Source organism: Armigeres subalbatus, chromosome 3, assembly GCF_024139115.2.
Source record: "Armigeres subalbatus isolate Guangzhou_Male chromosome 3, GZ_Asu_2, whole genome shotgun sequence".
NCBI classification, from domain to species: domain Eukaryota; kingdom Metazoa; phylum Arthropoda; class Insecta; order Diptera; family Culicidae; genus Armigeres; species Armigeres subalbatus.
Genome location: NC_085141.1, coordinates 6,044,201 through 6,063,778, shown reverse-complemented (window position 1 = coordinate 6,063,778; position 19,578 = coordinate 6,044,201). Strand labels below are relative to the sequence as shown.

Here is a 19,578-nt window from a genome sequence, read left to right as displayed (position 1 = left end):
AGTTTTGCACTTAGTGTACGAGAAAGGCAAAAAGGTGTCTTTTAAATGTCTACACATACACACATACACTCATACACACATACAGACATCAGCTCAGTTTATCGAATTTCTATATAAAACTATGGGCTTATGGGCCACCATCAAATATTGGTTTTTAGTGCGATCCTATAGCCTATACATAATCTTAGTGTACGAGTAAGGCCAAAAACAAGAAAATTTAAAATCTATATAACTCGTTTGTAATTTCGTGTAAACACAAGCTTCAATCGCTAGGCAAGAGTCAACATACAGCAGCTTCAGAGAACTAAAAGTTGTCTGCGCCATTTTGCGCCGGACCAAGTTATACGATTCTCAAATACCCTAGAAAAACATATTTTCTCAAATAACTTATCAATTTTAAGAGATAGAGCTTCGCAATGTTCTACAAAAACGTGTATTTTTATTAGCCAAACAACTTTGTAGAAGGGTGTAAAAGTGCCTGAAACATATAAAAAAAAGTTATGCTCAAAAAACTGATTTTAGGGGCCTTCCACGGTAAATGTCACATATCTAGTAAAGTATAAGTCACAGATACATGATTTTTGGCAAAGTGGCCTAAAATACCATCCGCTACAACTTTCTCGAAGACACTAGGCGCATATACGGTTTAGGTGAAAAAGTAAAATTTTTATCTCACTTTAGGTGGATTAATCATTTCACAGATTTTCTCAAAAAAAAACCCTTTATGATATCTAACGTTTCCTCCAAACAAACTACAGCGAAAAAATCAACAGAAACGATGCTATTAAAAAAGCGCACGAAATCGACAAAAAGCAACACTGTGCATTGGTCTGCGTTTTAGCACTATCAGGATCAAATCCCAGCATAGAAACTTCCACGCCAATATGTTCACTAGTTTCCGAGTCTATAAGCACCTATCAGGGACAGACAGACAGCAAAACTAAATAAATAGATTGATATTGTTTAGTGTTTTTATCTAATTTAGATAAAATACCCAAATATAGCTATGGTTTGTAGTAAACTAAGTTGGGGCAATAATTCGCAACAAGCTTTCAATTATTATCAATTCCCCTCGGTTCAATTTTATATTCTTCCTTTGAAGAAAAACTTCAAGAATTTCCAAAGGTTTTAGGATTTCATTTGATTTCACATTTATTGTTTATTTCCTTGACTGTTCAAAAAAAAAATATTGGCATATTCGGCAGGCTGAATGATCGGCATAGCGAACCATTTGTACTTCGTGTAATTGAAAGAATAAACTTGATTCCATTAAGTGGTCCTTAGCCTCGTGGTATCTGTCGATCGGATAACCAACCCAGGAAAAAGCTTTGGTCGTTTGCTGACAAGAGAAGGAAGTAATTGCTCTCCGGAGGTGCAAATCTGATCTGATTCACACAAAAAATGCCATCGAGCGTCTTGTTTGCCTTCGTCGGAAATCCAATGCGTTGGCCTTGTTTGCCAGGTAAAAACAAGCAACGAATAATCAACAATAGAATACGGACTGGAACAATCGGAGCAGACCACAGCGACGATAAGGGACTCATGATTGAAAGCTCTGTACGTGGAACTGCAAATATCACATATTTGTGGTGAACGATATGCAGATATGCGAAAGCACTTCGAAAGCAGCATCCACTAGGAGCTCCTCCAAAAGTTGTCTATGAATTCCTCCAGGAATTCCTCTGAAAGTTTGCCAAGGATTTTCTCTGGAAATTCCCTAGCAAAAAGCTGAAAAAGCTAGTTTTTGTTTAGCTGCACGGGATTATTTTTGGTTGAATAAGCGGTCTATCAGCATCCAATGTTAATTGGGTTCTCCACGTATGTCTCCAGAAGTTCCTCCTGGAATCCGGGAATTCCTCCGGAAGTTCTTCCAAGAATTTTCCGGAAAATCTTTCAATCAATCCTCCGATTTTTGTTTAGAAATTACACTTGAATCCAATAGGAGTTTTTTCTTCAGAAATTCACCAAAAACACTTCCGGAAGATCGTTTAAATTTGTTTTCCTTCAGTAATTCTCTCAGAAATCCTTTGAAACATTAGTCTGCTAATTTATCAGTCTATTCTCCCAGATTGTTTTGTGTTGAATTTAATGCCCCATTAAAAACACATCAATTAATATTGAAAAACAAAAATTCTCCCAGAAATTTCTACAGGTATTGATTCGGAAATTTCTTCAAGAACACAAATTTCTGCGTAAACTCTAAGATTTTTCAAAAGTTTTCAGGAAATTTCCCCAGGACTGAACATTTTGAATACTGACGTTTAAAAAAATACTGTTTTCAATATATTGAATCATTTTTATTTCTATTATTTTTTTTCAGGATTGGCATTTATTGAAAGTAAATTGTAAGAAAATGGTCATAAAAAACGATGTATCTTGGGATATGTTTAGGCCTTCTTTGATAATGGAGGCATTTCAACGTGTTTTTTCTATTATTTTTGACGTACAGTTACGTCTTTCGGTGAACCAGGGGGGTCGTTTCAAAGTTTCAAATTTGGGACCGTCACGAAAAGAGGTCAGGATGTACGAGCCAACAACTCAGCCGTTTTTCAACGGATTCCGGAGATTTTGGTATGAGTCGATTAATGAACTCTCTAAGATTCTATACAATTATTGTAAACAATTGATTCAATGCATTTAACTATTGAAAATAAATTTTGGCAACCAATGTAAAAATTGCACTTTAACAGTAAATTGACTACATTTCGACTATTAGCCATTCGGCATAATCTATATCTTCTTCTCTTCTTTTCTTTTCTTTTTATATACATAAAAATGAATTTCTGTCTGTCTGACCCTTATGGACTCGGAAACTACTGAACCGATCGGCGTGAAAATTTGTATGCAGAGGTTTTTGGGGCCGGGGAAGGTTCTTAAGATGGTTTGAGACCCCTCCCACCTTTGGAAAGGGGGGCTCCCATATAACACACTAATTTCTTCATAACTTGAAAACTAATCAGAGAATAAATCAATTTTAGGCGAAACGAAGTTCGTCGGGTCTGCTAGTTATGCATAAAATGTTGATGATCAAATTTCGCATCCACTATCTCACTATACGTAATTCTACGTTCAATTTGCGGTCGAATATTTGATACAACCCTCTACTTTTTTATTTTAAATGGCGTTTTTCAATAATGTTGACGCTACTATATTTTTTATGTGGGCGATGAAACATTTATTTCAGTTAGAATTTCAAATCATTTGAAAAATATTTTCAATTCGAAATCAAAATATGTATACAATTTCCATTACAAATACTTCCAATCTTTATATTATTATTGCCATACAGTATTATTGATTTTTTTTTTATTTTTCTGAAAAGATGAAAAACGTGTTGAAAATCTGGAAATGAACATTTCCTTTCGGATTGTTCGTATAGCCTTGAAATGCGAAAATGAAGAAAAAATAGAAAACAAAACTTGGCAGTCAATTAAAGAGATAATAGAGCCAACAACATTTATTTTCTCGAATTACAAAAACTTTCATGCCATTCAATAACTTTCTTTTTCATGCACTTGCTGCCATTTCCATTCCCACTCAATCAAACGCAAACGGAGGGGGAAAGCAGCAGCATCTATTGCAAAATATCTCTCATTTCGCTTAGATTTATTTACATTCCACTTGAGATTCAGTCCGTCATCATCATCATCATCATCTTCTGCACTAGACACTGCTGTGCTGTTACTGGCTTATTTTTGCTGGAACTGTTAAATGCTGTTGACGAAGCAAATGCAATCCACAACGTTGTTGGCTCCTTGTTCCCCCATTTCCGGGCTGTACCCATTTGCGCAAATATAAGAGCATTGGCACGCTTGTTTCGTTACTCACTGCGGACGTAAACCGCAATGAACTGCCACGATATGGTGCTGAAAAGTGCAGGAGAGGGAAAAAAATTTGCTTCAAACGGATGTCCCTTCTGCTCCGACTTGGCAGGCAGGAACTGGCTCCGATGAAAAAGAACAACATCAGTGGAAGCGGGCACAAAACGATGATGGCACTCGTGGAAGTTCTGTTTATGCAAACTTTGTCATCGTTTTCAGTACCAAGCACGGTGACCTGCGCTGGAGCAACAACCGGTCAAAACCTGAACGACAGGATCTTAAAACGATGATCATATTAAAAGGTTAATTCCTATGAAAAGGATTTATTAATACTATTATTGGTCTCCTGGGAACAACCTGGAGTACAAACAGCTTCTTATTTTCCATTTATGATTCTATTTAAAAATGAAACAAATTTACAATCATGTAATACAAGTTTCGACCGCTGTTCCGCGTTGCCCAATTATTGTCAAGATAACAGCGGCGACTGGGAGGTCAGATGGCACTGCTACTTGGGTGGACTTTCCTGATAACACTCGAGCAGCGCCGGAAAGCTTTCAATTAATCAAATTTAAGACACAGTGCTCGGCACACAAATCCAGTTTCCCTTTCGGGGTGGGGAAAATGTGAGGAGCGTTTTTCCGAGTAACACCTGGAGCAGCCGGTACGTGTTTCCATATAATGGAGCACGAGACGGCACACGATGAAAAATGGTAGATAAGTGGCCCTTGAGTCACGGTCCTCGGGCTACCAGCCAGCCACCGACCGTCCGACTGTCTATCGCCGACGACGACCGCTAGTTGAGAGAGCAAAAACAAACAGACAAACATCCAAGCCGACACGAACCAAAGTATGTGTCCGGTTGGTCCGACTGTTTCATGTTGGGTCAGTCAGAGTCGGCTGGAGGCAGCTGAACCTTTGCCAGTGCTGAACGAACATGGTGCCGGCATGTAAGCAAGGAATGGATACTTACGAGTAAATTGGCTTGCTGTTGCCTTCCTTGTACCAGATGATCAGGGTCACCTTGTCGCTCATCAGCGTCATCGTTGTCGGGAGCAGATCGCACGGGAGCGATACGTCCAGACCGACAGCTGTTTGGACTTCGAACAGTGGGCCTGGAAATAGAGGGTGGAGAGGAAATTGCAGAGATTTATGAGATAATGCTTTCAAGTGCGGTGAAGTGTCGTTCGGTCAGTTGAAAGTGAGTAGGACCGTCCTAAGGTAAATGACGTTTACTTTTAACTCGGCTAGAGCCAGATGCGGTAGGGGGAGATGCTATTTGAATGGTATCACTCGAAAATCACCGCCGCTTCATCAATTAGCGTAATGAGTGGAGTTAAGTTCAATGGATGTGAAAACATGTTGATTGGTAATGGATCAATCTGGCAGTATAATAGATTGTGCTGTTCGGATGACTCGAGCAGATCAGATGTCAACATTTGTGATTAAGTGGTTATTATTCAATGTTTATGTGACGAATAGTTGTCATGCGTTTCGCGGGACATTTCTTCATTTTCGCTATTTGTTTCGCGAAACGTTCCGCCTATCAAATAGGTAACGAAAAGTTGAGCTTGGTGGATATGAAAATTATAAACTTTTAGTGGAATGTTCTTACTTGTCATAAGACGAGTTTGTACTATTCCATTTAATTCCACTACTTTAGTAGTGGAAAAAGTGGAATTAAATGGAATAGTACAAACTCGTCTTATGACAAATAAGGATTGGTGTGATTAATTACATACTTGGTAAATCGATTAACAATCCGTTAATTTTCATGGTCAGATAAATGTGACACGTCACTGTCGAAAATGTGTTGGCTCGCCTCCTAATACTTTTTACCATGCCGGTAGCATTAGAAATATTATTTTCAGAAAGGGTAATGGGTTTCATACGCTTTCAAAAAGTTTATTTGGTTAAGTTCAGTTTTTGTTGTTTCTAGTCATGTATGTATGTATGTATGTAGTTAGCCACCATCCTGGCTAGAGTCTTGCTCTGCATGCGGTTCCACTTGACAGTAAGGTCAAATTTCAATATGATTTTGAATTCAACATACTGCTGTATGAAGGGCCAAAAATGGGGGTGGTGGACCTGTAAGCAGAGACACTTACACGAAACCCACGGGAAAATGAGAGTCTCCTTCCAGCAGAATGATCCAACAAAAAGAACAATGAAATTTGCAATACTTGTCAAGCTTTCCACGGGATGGTTTGTTTGAAGAAGGGCGCGTCAACTGGTTAACAACTGTTGGAGACAAAAGTAATAGACGCGAACGACTAATACTTTCCTTCCTTGACTCCGATTGGCTACCACTTCATTGGCCAGTTGTAACTTCATTGATGCCCTGATGCACCCTTCCAACCCCATATCATATATAGACAATCAAATCAGTAATATTGTAAAGGAAATTTAGGCAATATATGAAATAGTGATCTGGCACATAATCCTGGAAAGCTACTGTGCTCCGATACTTTACTCTGAAACATCAATTTCAGGTTATAAATAACTACTACTAACTACTACTACTATAAATAACCTGTAAGCACAACGTTACACGGTGGTGTTTCGGTTGTAGAATACCGCTATCACTGGACCTGGATCCTGGGCCTGGATCTGAAAAATTAAAGGGGCTATAAATTCACGAAAATGTCGCTATAGAATATAATAGAATTTTTTAAAATAGGTCATGGCTGTAATCAAGAAAAATGTTTCGCTTAAGGCATATGCCACATATGACTCTTCTATTCATGATTGTGAGTTACTTTGAAAACATGAACTAATGAAGAGTGCACAGTAATAAATACTATGAATACATATTATGAATGTATCATTATGAAAATCATTGTGAGGCTTAGTATCATCAGTCCATAGTGCTGAGTTTGTTCTTAGTTCGGTCCAGGGTACCTAAATAAATGGGGAGATTATCGAGTTATGGAAATAAAATATTAACAAATTTATGAAGAAACCAATCAGATTGGCATCGAGTTACCAGAAAGTTGAGAAAAAGTTTATTTTAATGAAAAAAAAATATTGGCAGTTTAACGGTACACGTCGTAGATGGGACAGTTGTACATGTTACTTTTATTCCTGAAAGAAATTATGGTAGGGATTATTCCATATCTCCTACCTAATGAAAAAAAAACTAAAATGTGAGGCCTAGATCTTTCTTGGCCTAATACAAAAGATATTTTAGTTACCAGACAAAGATTGTCGCTGTCGTCGCTGTCCGGAACATCTTTTGCTGGCGAGGATAGGGGAGCTAAATGTCGAAGAAGGAAAATCCATACGATTTGACAGGTATGTACCACATATGTTTCGGACAGCAGAACAAAGGGAACCGAAGCGACAATCTTTATCTAGTAATTAAAATATCTTTTCCTAATATTTACGCTCTCAAACATAATCCGGACGATTATTTGTTATAAGTCAAATTACGGGTTTCAATCAAATAGCTCATAACAAAATAAATCACAAGGCTTTCCTTTTTCTACGATGAGCCATGTGATACAGTCAAACCTCCATGAGTCGATGTTCTATGACTCGATATCGACTCATGGAAGCAAATTATGCCATACTGAAAAATATTTTCTGGGTTACTGTGATGGTCCCTTTAAAAAGTTTTCCAAAGATTTGCTATTCCTCATCTCGATATTTCCATGAGTCGATGGTCCCTTCAATATCGACTCATGGAGGTTTGACTGTACATTAATAAACATTAACACATTTTTGCTGGCGAGTTCAACAGTAATTACACACCTTGCAACTTGATAGTTTCAATCGTATGGATACGATGACACACTTGAAAATAAACACGTCTGGAACAAACAAAAATCGGAAATAATAAGTCAGCTGATGAGAATGTAAATCCAACGCCCATATTGAAGTGTTTGCAATCGTATATAAACTGACTATGATTGATCTCTATGGTACAACTAAATATGTGTTTAACAAAATTCCTATTATCTACCTTAGAAAGTGATCTATTTTTTAACTAAAAAAACTCCATTTTAACTAAAAAAAAAACTTGTAAAACATATTAGGAACGACGTAAAATACCCTCCCAACAAAAATGAGGTGTATAGGGGTGGATAACGATAGCTTAATAGTTGATGCTCGGTATTGTTATAAGAAGAACAATATTAATCCATAATGTTATGGGTGTTATTACCCAAAAAACAGATCTTACAATTATTGTATAAAAACGTGGCATATACAAATCTGTAAGATTTTTATACAGAAATTGTATTAAAATAATACAAATCTGTATAATTTCAATACAACGATTGTATTAAAATATTCCAAAAATTGTATATGCCCAATTATTATACAGTTTCTGTAAGGTTCTTATGCAGAACTGTATTAAAATCTGCCATCCGCTGGTTGGGTGAAGCAATATTTGCCAATAATCCATCAGAAATACGCAATATTTAATGCTTAAAATGACAACTGATAACCTACAGGTAAAGGTGCTAAAACAGAATAGAATGTTTCAAGGGAAGATCCATAAAGTACGTCACGCAAAAATCGGCGATTTTCGACCCCCCCTCCCCCCTTCGTCACACTTTTTGTATTAAACCTCTAAAATTTTTGTACGCGTCGTCACGCTGCTCGGTACCCCACCCTCCCCCCTAGGAACGTGACGTACTTTGTGGATGGCCCCCAATGCTCAATGAAGTAAACCTTAATCTGCCCAGAGCAGAGCGATAGCCTATTCAATTAAAACGATATCTGTTAAGAAAAAAAGAATTAAAAGACATATTCATATAATTATGAAACTAAACCAATTTGTCGTAAAATATCAAAATAATTTGTAATAATAAATAAATAAATAAATATTATTCAACCTCTGGATATATAGAATTAAGAACTGAGTAGAACGCAATGTTATATAGATTAAAACCAGCACTTGAAAGCGTTGTACTCCCGGAAAATGTGTGTGTATGATTGTCGTCAATGTATATAATTAAGTATAATTAAAGTTATAAAGAGTAGAATTTTGGAATAATGTATGAATAATTAGGTAATTTAGTTTGATCTCACCGAACTTCTGCATTAGTGGCCATTCTGCATTCCAAAATCTACCCGGTGTTAACGACTGCAGCGACATTCATTGTAAATTACGCCGCAATACACTTTTGTCTGTTCATGATATATACGCACCAAATGTCCCAGTTTTCCATTAAACCACTTTATTATCACATACATATCTGAATTAATTGGCATCAAGCCTCTGTGAGAATGTTTTGAAAAAACTGACGCTGCGAAGAAAAACACTTCTGTTTTCAGTCATGGCACACTGCAACTGTTTTTGTTGTTTCTAGTCATCATCAAATAAGGGACATACTGAAATACATATTTGAATGCAAGCTGGCATGACATTTTCCTACAATCATGCAGCATGAGTTTTCATTGCTAAAAAAGTATTTGGATGTACCCAATTTTTTAGCTGATGTGTATTATAATCTACCAAATCCTTAAATAACAATACGGAAAATATTTGACACTCGTTTGATTGTAAATACTAAATCAGTACCAATTTTTTTATTGAATTGTGGCCCACAAAGATCATAAGTTGAAACGTACGCAACTCAGCACCTAAAAAATCATGACCCTTAAGCTTTTTCGATATTTTTACCAATATAAACAAAAATACCGAAACGTTTCAACGTGTAGATGCAAAATTTACAAAACCTGCCACATTTCATAATGATCTCCTCATTCCCTGTTCTTCGTTCGAAGTGCCTAGTGCGGTTTTACACCGGTTTTTTGACATAGGACTTACGTCTCTCTTTACTATACCGGGTGTCATTTCAAAATATTCAAATCGACCGCGTTACGCTGTGTTGAAAGATTTTAAACGTTAATAGCGTTCGTCTCAGTGGACGAATTTCTGCGGTAAGCCCCTCAATCGACAGATTTCAAGTATGCCTTCCATGTCCATGCTTGATAAGACCCGAAAAACTTGTTTCAATAGGCATGAAACTGTTTTCAATGAAAAACATTGAGATCAAGGGAACCTATAAATATGGGTACCGCATAATTCTTGCATCATTCCATTACCACGTTCTGATTGGTGCAGACACCAGCGAATGAGCAGCCGCTGGGTCTGGCGAGAAGCCAAAAAATAGCGCAACACGATTTTTTCCTTTCATTCTGACCGGGACAAGCGAAGCAACCGCATCATCGATTGAACAGCACTCACACCTTTTAGCAGGGAATGAAGTCGGCACCGACCGCTTTTTCGGCTCGACACCATTGAAGCGACTATCATCAGCCGAAAACTAGCCAGTACATCAGCAGTCCACCCTACAGACCCGACAAAGCAGCAATGCTGAGCAGATACCGGCAGCAGCAGCAGAGTCGAGCCGAGACCGGCCGGCATCGGTGCTGAGCCGAGACAGGCTGAAGAAAAGCCACATGATGCAGCATGTATGTCCAAAAAACAAACGGTTCTTCAGAGAGCCAATAATAGAGATCAATATCAATGCTTTCAATACCTTTCGGGATAGAAATTGTACTTGGGTGCCAAATCTAATATTCTAGAGATAAAATTTTATGCGTGATTTTCATAAATAGCGTCAAAACTAACAGTGGATAATTTTTCTGATTTAACCGCGAAGTGGACGAAGGACTTCGCTTGACCATGCCTTTAAAGATTCATAAGATGTCCAAATCTCTCACATAATCTTATTTGGATAAAAAGACACCGATAACAGCTCAAACATTAATAAACTATCAATCGATTTTTCATCAAATGTTGGATTTTTTGGCTTTGATAAAAAAATATGTAGATAAACATTGTTTGATACTGACCGCACACAAAGCGAACGTGACTGAATGATCGTCCCATGTTACCAATTCTAAATCTTATCACCCGAAATCCCATGTCCGGGTGTTTCCTTCCTTCCCGTTAGTCCCGTTAGGAAATAGACGCCAGCAGCGAGCAACAAGCGTAAAAAAGAAGAAGCCCTTCTCGAACGCGTTGATGATGATGACGCTTTGGCTGATAAAGAAGCGGGATACAAAACACTAGCTGATTGGCCCACCAATTGGGAAGCAGAGAAGATTCAAAATAAGGTATAAAAGAAAAGTGCATTCGCTCGCAGAGCATTCAGTCTTTTTTATACCATCACTAGAAATTCGCGGTTATTTGAAAGATCGTTTTCTTACTTTTTGCACTTAGCCGAAGCAAACAGCCTTTTTTAAGGCTCTAAGAGTTAAAAATAATGTTCTCCTTCAGTCGCTATCGCACGGATTAGAAGGCTCTTCAGTGGAAGGGCTGAGATACAGTCTACATCCCCTGCTGAGCCAACTTGTGGTTTATTTCAGGCAGTCCTTCAGTGGGAAGGTTGTCACTGTCGAGGCTAATATTTCGTGACCGGACAGATACTTTCTGATTTTTTTTTGATGATTCTTGTTCGAGGTAGATTTGATTTCTGTGTCGGTTTGATGAGAAGATTTTGCCAAGGAATGGTATGCAACGCCGATTATTTATCCAGAATAATTGATGTGAGAAATTTGGACATATTATGTATCTTAAAGGTATGGTCAAGTCAAGTCCTACGTCCACTTAGCGGTTATGTCACAGACATTACCCACTGTTCGTTTTTTCACACGCGGACTGTGCCATTCGTGACTGGGAAGCAGCGCACCCTGGCCGAGGCCTCCGGTGTGACTGTAAACGACACATCCGGCCACGTTAACCCCCCGGACCGAGGAGTGGTCACCGAGCCGTTTCTTACATGCGATGACATCAAGACTGGCACTGGAGGGTTTAAAAATCGAGCGGTCCCAACAGTCCAGATACTTGATGTTAGGCAAATAAATCACGTGTCAGAAGATGGCACTAAAAAACCGTCTGATTCGTATCGTGTGACCTTTTCTGGATCAGCACTTCCTGATTATCTTGTTCTCAGGAAACTTCGTTTACCAGTGCATCTCTGTGTACCGACCGTGATGCACTGTAAAAGGTGCCAGCAGATTGGTCATACAGAGACCTACTGTTGCAATAAACCACGGTTCAGCAAATGTGGCGAGCAGCATGCTGAGGGTCCTTGCAGTAAGGTGTACAAGTGTACCTGCTGGGGCGCAGCACCTCATGAACTCACTGCGTGTGCTCGGTACATCGAGAGGGAGAAACATCGAATCCGCTCGATAAAGCAGCGGTCCAGGCGATCCTACGCATAAATGCTAAAAAACATCACCCCAGCTAAGGGTATGCGATAACATACTTTTTCCTAACGAAACGAAACGAAACGAAATTTAAAATGTCTATGTTGATTCGGATCGAAACGAAATGAAATATAGATTTACTTTCGAGACTTCGAAACGATACGAAATCAAGGTTCATTTAATTCGAAATTTTTCGAAACGAAACGAAATTTTAATTTTTCTTCCGCGGAATTTTTATTAAATTGGTTTTACATTATGTATGAAATTCTGATTTCACTTCTTCGAAGTCAAAGAACTGTTTTGCCACCAATAGAGTTATAATAACAGAAGAGGCAGTCTGTGATAAATCACCGCATTGAATCACCAGAATTTGTGCCGCTTCAAAAGGAATTCATTGTGGAGCGTGTGCTCCCGAATATGATCAATTTTACATCAGTTTTATACAAGTAAGTATAAAAAAATATAGAAATTGTGGGATTTTTCATATACGGATTCAAATTTCGTTTAAAACCTTAGTTGACTTAAGAATAATTTAATTATGCTGAAGCATACTTCATATTGTCTTGTCAGCGTGGTTTTATAGTATTGAGCTAAGTCAAAATTAGAAACTGAATGCTTAGAAAAATCCTGTGCACCTTTCTAAAATTCACAAAGATATGTATTTTAGATTGAATTTCACAGACCCATAGTCTTATATATTGTCTTATACCTGTTATGGTCAGTATGAGCTGAAAACAATCATAAGTAAAGAACTTTCAGCAATTTTAATGATCTTTCAACCCGTTCTGTATTTTTTTTGCAAATTCCATGCGAAGATCTAGAAGTGCCCAAAAATCTTCAATGTTCCTTACATATTGTGCAAATAGTCAAAGAAGAGCTTAGCTGGACTAACTGTACACATCGTAGTTGCTAATCTTGATTGGCCGAGAAACAGTATATATGCACAGCTCATCAATTAAATAATATTTTTGGGCTACAAACAAGTTATTTTTATTGTATACTTGCTTCGGAGTTTCCAATTCATGACCAATAACGATGCTGGTTACGTCCTTACAGACAATTTAGGATTAGGAGAGGAAAATTAGTTTCACACTCATTGTTATAAAAGACCGAGGAATGCTCTGCATCTCCGTGAACGCTGCGGGAAAGGAATCGTTGGTTAGTAGAGAAGGTAATTCATGTGAAGCCCCTTGGTAAGCGACTAAATATTTATTGTAAACAAAGATATTTTGAAAACAAGAAGACCAAAATTGTGTTTCAAATCAATCCAACGCAAGCTCCATGTGCTTCGTTTAATAAGCTTCTACAATATGATCGATTCTGCACTAAATAATGTTGTGCTCTTCGATGCAGACATTAGTTTTATCATTTCGCGTACACTAGCTGGCGTGATCAACATCTACAAAGTCTATTGTACACTGGTTAAACAAATTTCTTCTACGCGAGGTAGATTTTTTTCACTTCGCGTTCTCCAGGACTAGCTGCTATTCCATGACCAGCAGCAACACGATCGATTCCGCATTCATATTGTACAAATAGTAAAAAATATCACAAAATATAAATTTGAATCTTGGAAACACCGAAGACGTTTTATAGAAGAAAACTACATACGTATTTGACGACTAAGAATGTGGTTATGTAGTAAGCGTTAATAGAAAAAAATGTACAGTCGACTCTCTACAATATCTCGATGTTCTGTATATCTATATCTCTCCCTATTTGGATGGTTTCCTCACTCCCTTCAGTCTAGATATATTTAGGCATTCTACATATCGATAACCTCCCTATCTCGATATCTCTCTCGATGTGATCTGATCATATCTGGACCAACATTCGAAAAGGGCGTAACAGCCAAAATTTATTCCTTCTGACTCTTCGTCTACATATAAAGCTTTATATGTAGACGAAGAAGCAGAAAGAATAAATTTTGGCTGTTACGTCCTTTTCAAATGTTGGTCTAAATATTTTGTTCTGGAATCACTCTCCTTGTGTCGAAATGTTCAAATTTTTAGGCTACTAAACCATCTGTGGGCAATAACAAACATATCACCAAGAGAAAATGACATTTGTTTTGTTGTCATTTTTTCATAGCAACGAGCTTTTTTGGATCAAGTACCCATTTCAATTTTCCTTCCATTCCTGGATCTATCTCTATCTCGATGCCTTCAATATCGAGATGTGGAGAGGCGACTGTATAACCTTAAGGGCATTCCTTACGGAATCCAAATTTCAAAGTACTCACGTTTTCAAGGGCACACCACTCGATACGGAAGTAACGCTCAACTGTCATTTTATTTTTTCACGCATGCTGCGACGCAGCAAAGCTGAAAAAATAAAAATCCCAGTTGTGCGTTGCTTCCGTTTCGAATGGTGTGCCCTTGAAAATGCGAGTATTTTGAAAATTGGAATCCGTGAGGAGTGCCCTTAAGTTTTGAAAACAACTTAATGATTTTGTTCTGCGGCGCAGCCAAAATTTTTGATAATATAAAGTATGGTTTAAGTTTAAATTTGTTTCGAAATTCCGCGGAATTCCGTTAAATTTCGTTAGAAGCTAGTTTTTTCTAGCGAAATTTTTGTAATTTTACGAAACGAAACGAAATCAAGAAATCAGATTTCGCCATGCTCAAATTCCGCGAAATTCCGCGGAATATCGTTTCGAACCACCTGAAACGAAATTTTTCGAAATACCGCATATGCTTAACCCCAGCCGCTTTACCATCAACCCAATTTATCACCAACTCTAATGTCTTCTCTTCCTTGCCCCTAGACGATAAAGGCTCCGACTTTGGGGATGGTGAAAAGTACACTGTTATCAAAACAGGAACAAAGAGAAAACGTGCGAGATCTACACGACAACGCCAACAACGTTCTCAAATGGCTCCTGTCTTCGAACAGAATACTCGATCCTCCCCTGAAAAATTAGTAAGTGGCGGAAAACCCCCAAAAGTCTCTACACCGGGGTTCAAATTTGTTGCTGGCAATTTTTCGCCACATCCGGGATCATCTAAAACACCAGCTGTCCCAATTTTTCGCCCAGAAAACTTACAAAAACAAAATAGTCAGCCGGTGCCTCAGCACAATCAAGTTGAGGTATCAGATAAAATGACTCTCCCTGGGATTGTTGATTTCATCTTCAATTCAATACATTAGAAATCTCACCCGCGGTAAGAAATGTTATCAACATGATAATTTCTCTGGTGAAATCCTGATTGAAGCAACTGATCTCAAAATGGCCTGTTCTTGATTCAATTTTATCCCTCGATGGCTAATTTAACCAACGAGGTTGGGGATAAGATTGTTTATTCGGCTGTTCGGCCACATTGAGAGTTGACGTAAAGTCAATCAACGAATATGTGTTGTACTTAATTTTCAACAAATTGTCACCTATATGGATTCGCATTATGCATTTTTCACAGTGTACTCTGTGTCTCGTCTTTGACGTTCGGCTTTGGCTACTCTTGTTCAATCACAACGTGAGTGTGGGGTTATGAATATGTGTTTTACTTAGTTTTTCAACAAACTTCCACCTATATGGATTCGCATTATGCATTTTTTTTTACAATGTACTTTGTGTTTGTCACCTATATGGATTCGCATTATGCGCTTTTCACAGTGTACTCTGTGTTTCGTCTTTGACGTTCGGCTTCAGCTACTCTTGTTTAATCTCAACTTGAGGTTGAATAAGGGTGGGATTATGAAAATGTTTTTTTACTTAGTTTTTTCAACAAATTGTCACCTATATGGATTCGCATTATGCGTTTTTTACAATGTACTTTGTGTATGTCACCTACACGTAAAAAAATTTAATGTTATTTATTATTAATATTTCTTATACTTTTTTGTCAAAGCAGGCGCTTAATGATATGTATAAGAAAAACCCAGATTAATCCACCTAGCGGCGATGATGCCTTTCTCGTGCATCGTAAAATGTACTGAAAAAATCACATAGGAAAGGTCAAAAAAGCACTTTAGGGGGATATATTGCATTTTTTCTATCATTTTGCATGCTTTTGCATTAATTACTATGCATTCCCACCATTCTTGAAAAAAAAAATTTTTTTCGGTTTTAATTTTTTTTTTTCCAAGGGGGGACCCTTGGGAAAAAACAATGATTTTTCAATAATTCCGAAATGCAATGTCCGATCAGGCCAATTTTCAATAGCAAACAATGGGACCGCATTCCCCGTCGAATGCAACTTGTTGCAAGTAAATCGGGTAATGCTAAGTTCCAAAAAGTGTGTCTACAAAATTTGTACACATACACACATACACACACACACACATACATACATACACACAAACAGACATCACCTCAATTCGTCGAGCTGAGTCGATTGGTATATAACACTATGGGTCTCCGAGCCTTCTATCAAAAGTTTGGTTTTGGAGTGAAATTATAGCCTTTACGTATACTTAGTATACGAGAAAGGCAAAAACTTATACATCGCATTAGTCACATACATTCCGAAACTTATACTTTTCATTAACTTATGAATGTTATAAGCTTTTTGATATGGGATCATTCATTAGGTGGTATAATGAAGAGTATTAGTATTTTCGAATGGTTTTTTGCCATAACATATAAGGTTATTTTTTTACGTGTATATGGATTCACATTATGCGTTTTTCACAGTGTACTCTGTATCTCGTCCTTGACGTTCGGCTTCGGTTACTCTTGTTCAATCTCAACGTGAAGTTAAATAAGAATGGGGTTATGAATATGTGTTTTACTTAGTTTTCAAAAAATTGCCACCTATATGGATTCGCATTATGCGATTTTTACAATGTATTTACAATGTACAATGTTTTTGTGACACCTCTCTTTAGTCCCTAGCTGAATGCGTGTGAGTCTATTTCATCTTCAATACATTTGAAATCTCACCCGCGGTAAGAAATGCTATCAACATGATAATTTCTCTGGTGAAACCTTTATTGAAGCAAATGATCTCAAAATGGCCTGTTCTTGATTCAATCTTATCCCTCGATGGCTAATTTAACCAACGAGGTCGGGGATAAGATTGTGCTTCTGCAATGGAACTGTAGGAGTATTTATAAAAATATGGATCCGTTTAAGTTTTTAACTCACAGTTTAGGTTGTGATATATTTGCCCTTCGAATAAAGTTCTTTCATTCCACGATTTCAACATTATTCGCCGAGATCGAGATGATGGATATGGATGGGTGCTCTTGGGGATTAACAAGCTCCACTCCATTTGCTCAGCTATGCCGGAGCCGCGGTGGATCCTGATTGACAATGGATCGGTCCAGCCGCGCAAAATCGATATCTCATATGACCTCACGAAGCATATCGACTGGGTAAAATACTCTGAGACAATCATCGAAGCTGAGTTCTCGGTTGACGTACTTCCGCCGATAGAAGAATATCACTTTCTCGCCGGGTTAATACTAAACAGCGCGCTTCAATCCCAAAGTCGACCAATACCGGGACCCCATGTGCGTCGACGTCCCCCCACCAGAGGGGATGACGAATGTACCAAAGTTTATCGGGAAAAATCCGCCGCGTTCAAGGAATATGGGAAGCGTGGGTCCCGAAGTAATTATGATCGGTATATTTCTCTCGGACGCAAGTTCAAGAACCTCGTGAACGCTAAGAAAAGAGGTTATTGGCGTCATTTTGTCGATGAACTTACGCGAGAAACGTCTATGACAACTCTCTGGACCGTCGGAAGAAGAATGAGAAATGCATCGTCGGTTAACGAAGATAGGGAAAGTTCACCTAGGTGGATATTTGCATTCGCGAAAAAAGCATGCCTGGATTTTGTCCCAAGACAATGGTTTACGAGAGAGCAAATCTCTTATCGGAATGAGATGGATGCTCCTTTTTCATTGGTTGAGTTCTCATTTGTTCTTTTCTCATGTAACGATTCTGCTCTAGGAATGGATAGAATCAGAGTCAACTTACTCAAGAATCTCCCAGACGCCGCGAAGAGTTCAAGAGAACTTGTTCAACACATTCCTGGAAAGCAACATTGTTCCAGATGAATGGAGGAAAGTGAGGGTGATCGTACTGTCCAATCGTGATGCTGTCGTGTATACGAAAGCTGTTAGAGAAGATGATTCTCAATCGGCTCGATAAATGGGTTGAATCAAATGGCTTTCTTTCAGATAGGGGAACTATACCGGTTTTGGCCATGTTCCTAATTTGGTCAATTTTGCGAATAACTCCAAAAATAAAGCAATTCGCAAGGGTTTTATTAGTTCCAACAAGAGACATATCCCTCACGCTTCAACACTGCTTTCAACTGATCGATTATTTTGGAAAAATATGTATTTTTCAGGGTTGGCCAAATTAGGCAGTAAGTTGGCCAAAACCGGTGCACTTCCCCTACACAGTTTGGATTCCGCAGAGGCAAGGGAACGATCGACTGTCTCGCGCTGCTTACTACTGATATCCAACTGGCCTATTCTGAAAAAGAACAAATGGGTTCAGTTTTCTTGGACATTTAGGGGGCAGTTTGCATTGACATCCTTTCAGACAATCTCCACGAGTGTGGACTTTCACCAATATTAAGCAACTATTTGTACAACTTGTTGTATGAGAAACATATGAGCTTTTCTCATGGAAACTCACCAACTTCAAGAATTAGTTACATGGGAATGGGGTTCTTTATAATTTTTATGTTAGAGGCATCGATGGATGTCTTGTGGAAAATTGCTCGTTGAGGCAGCTTGCGGATGACGAGCTAATCGATTTTGAGAAGCCAATCGAACGAAACTTCCAATCAAAGTTTATGACACTGTACCACTGGTACATGAGCCTGGAGATTGGCCCTTCCTCGAATGTTCCCAATCGTAGTTGCTTCTTAGACTCCTCCACTTCTACTGTAGTTTTTGATCTGACCATGAGACAAGAGATCCGTGGGATACCAGATCCGCACCGATCAGAGTGCATACCATCAATTTTTGCTAGCAAGTACAGTGAGGTCAGTTGTGACAAAAGGTATTTCACCGACGGGTCAAAATCAAATGAATCCACTGGTTTTGGTGTTTTTAATGTATTTCATGGCGCCACTCGAAAACTTTAGAATCCTTGTTCATTATATGTCGCGAATCTAGCGGCTATACACTACGCATTACAGCGAATAGCCTCTCTTCCCTCTGAAAAATACTTCATTTTCACGGATAGTCTCAGCTCCCTTGAGGCAATTCGTTCAATAAGGCCGGTACAGCACTCACCGTATTTCCTGAATGAAATACGAACCACATTGAGTGCTCTATCGAATCGCTATTACACCTTTGCATGGGTCCCTTCACATTGCTCAATTCCGGGTAATGAGAAAGCGGATTCACTTGCCAAGGTGGGCGCTATGGAAGGCGATATATACGAGCGTCAAATCGCCTTTAATGAATATTTTACAATTGTTCGTCAACAGGTCTTGTTCGATTGGGAGAAAAAATAGGATGAAGGAGATTTGGGGAGATGGTTACATTCTGTTCTCCCGCATGTATCGAAGAAACCCTGATTCAAGGGGTTGGATCTTAGTCGAGACTTCATTAAAGTGGTGTGTCGTCTAATGTCCAACCATTACTCATTCAACGTGCATTCCTATCGAATAGGGCTCGCAGA

The 19,578-nt window shown here is 38.4% G+C and overlaps 1 protein-coding gene across 2 annotated transcripts in view; it reads right to left on the bottom strand.

The window, feature by feature from the left end:
* Positions 1-19,578, bottom strand: part of LOC134219490 (hemicentin-2) — a 514,836-nt gene that overhangs the window by 127,434 nt on the left and 367,824 nt on the right. For both annotated transcript variants that reach the window (XM_062698236.1, XM_062698237.1), the window contains exon 3: positions 4,795-4,936. In XM_062698236.1, coding sequence (XP_062554220.1) covers positions 4,795-4,936 — 142 coding nt within the window. The remainder of the gene's footprint in view (positions 1-4,794; positions 4,937-19,578) is intronic.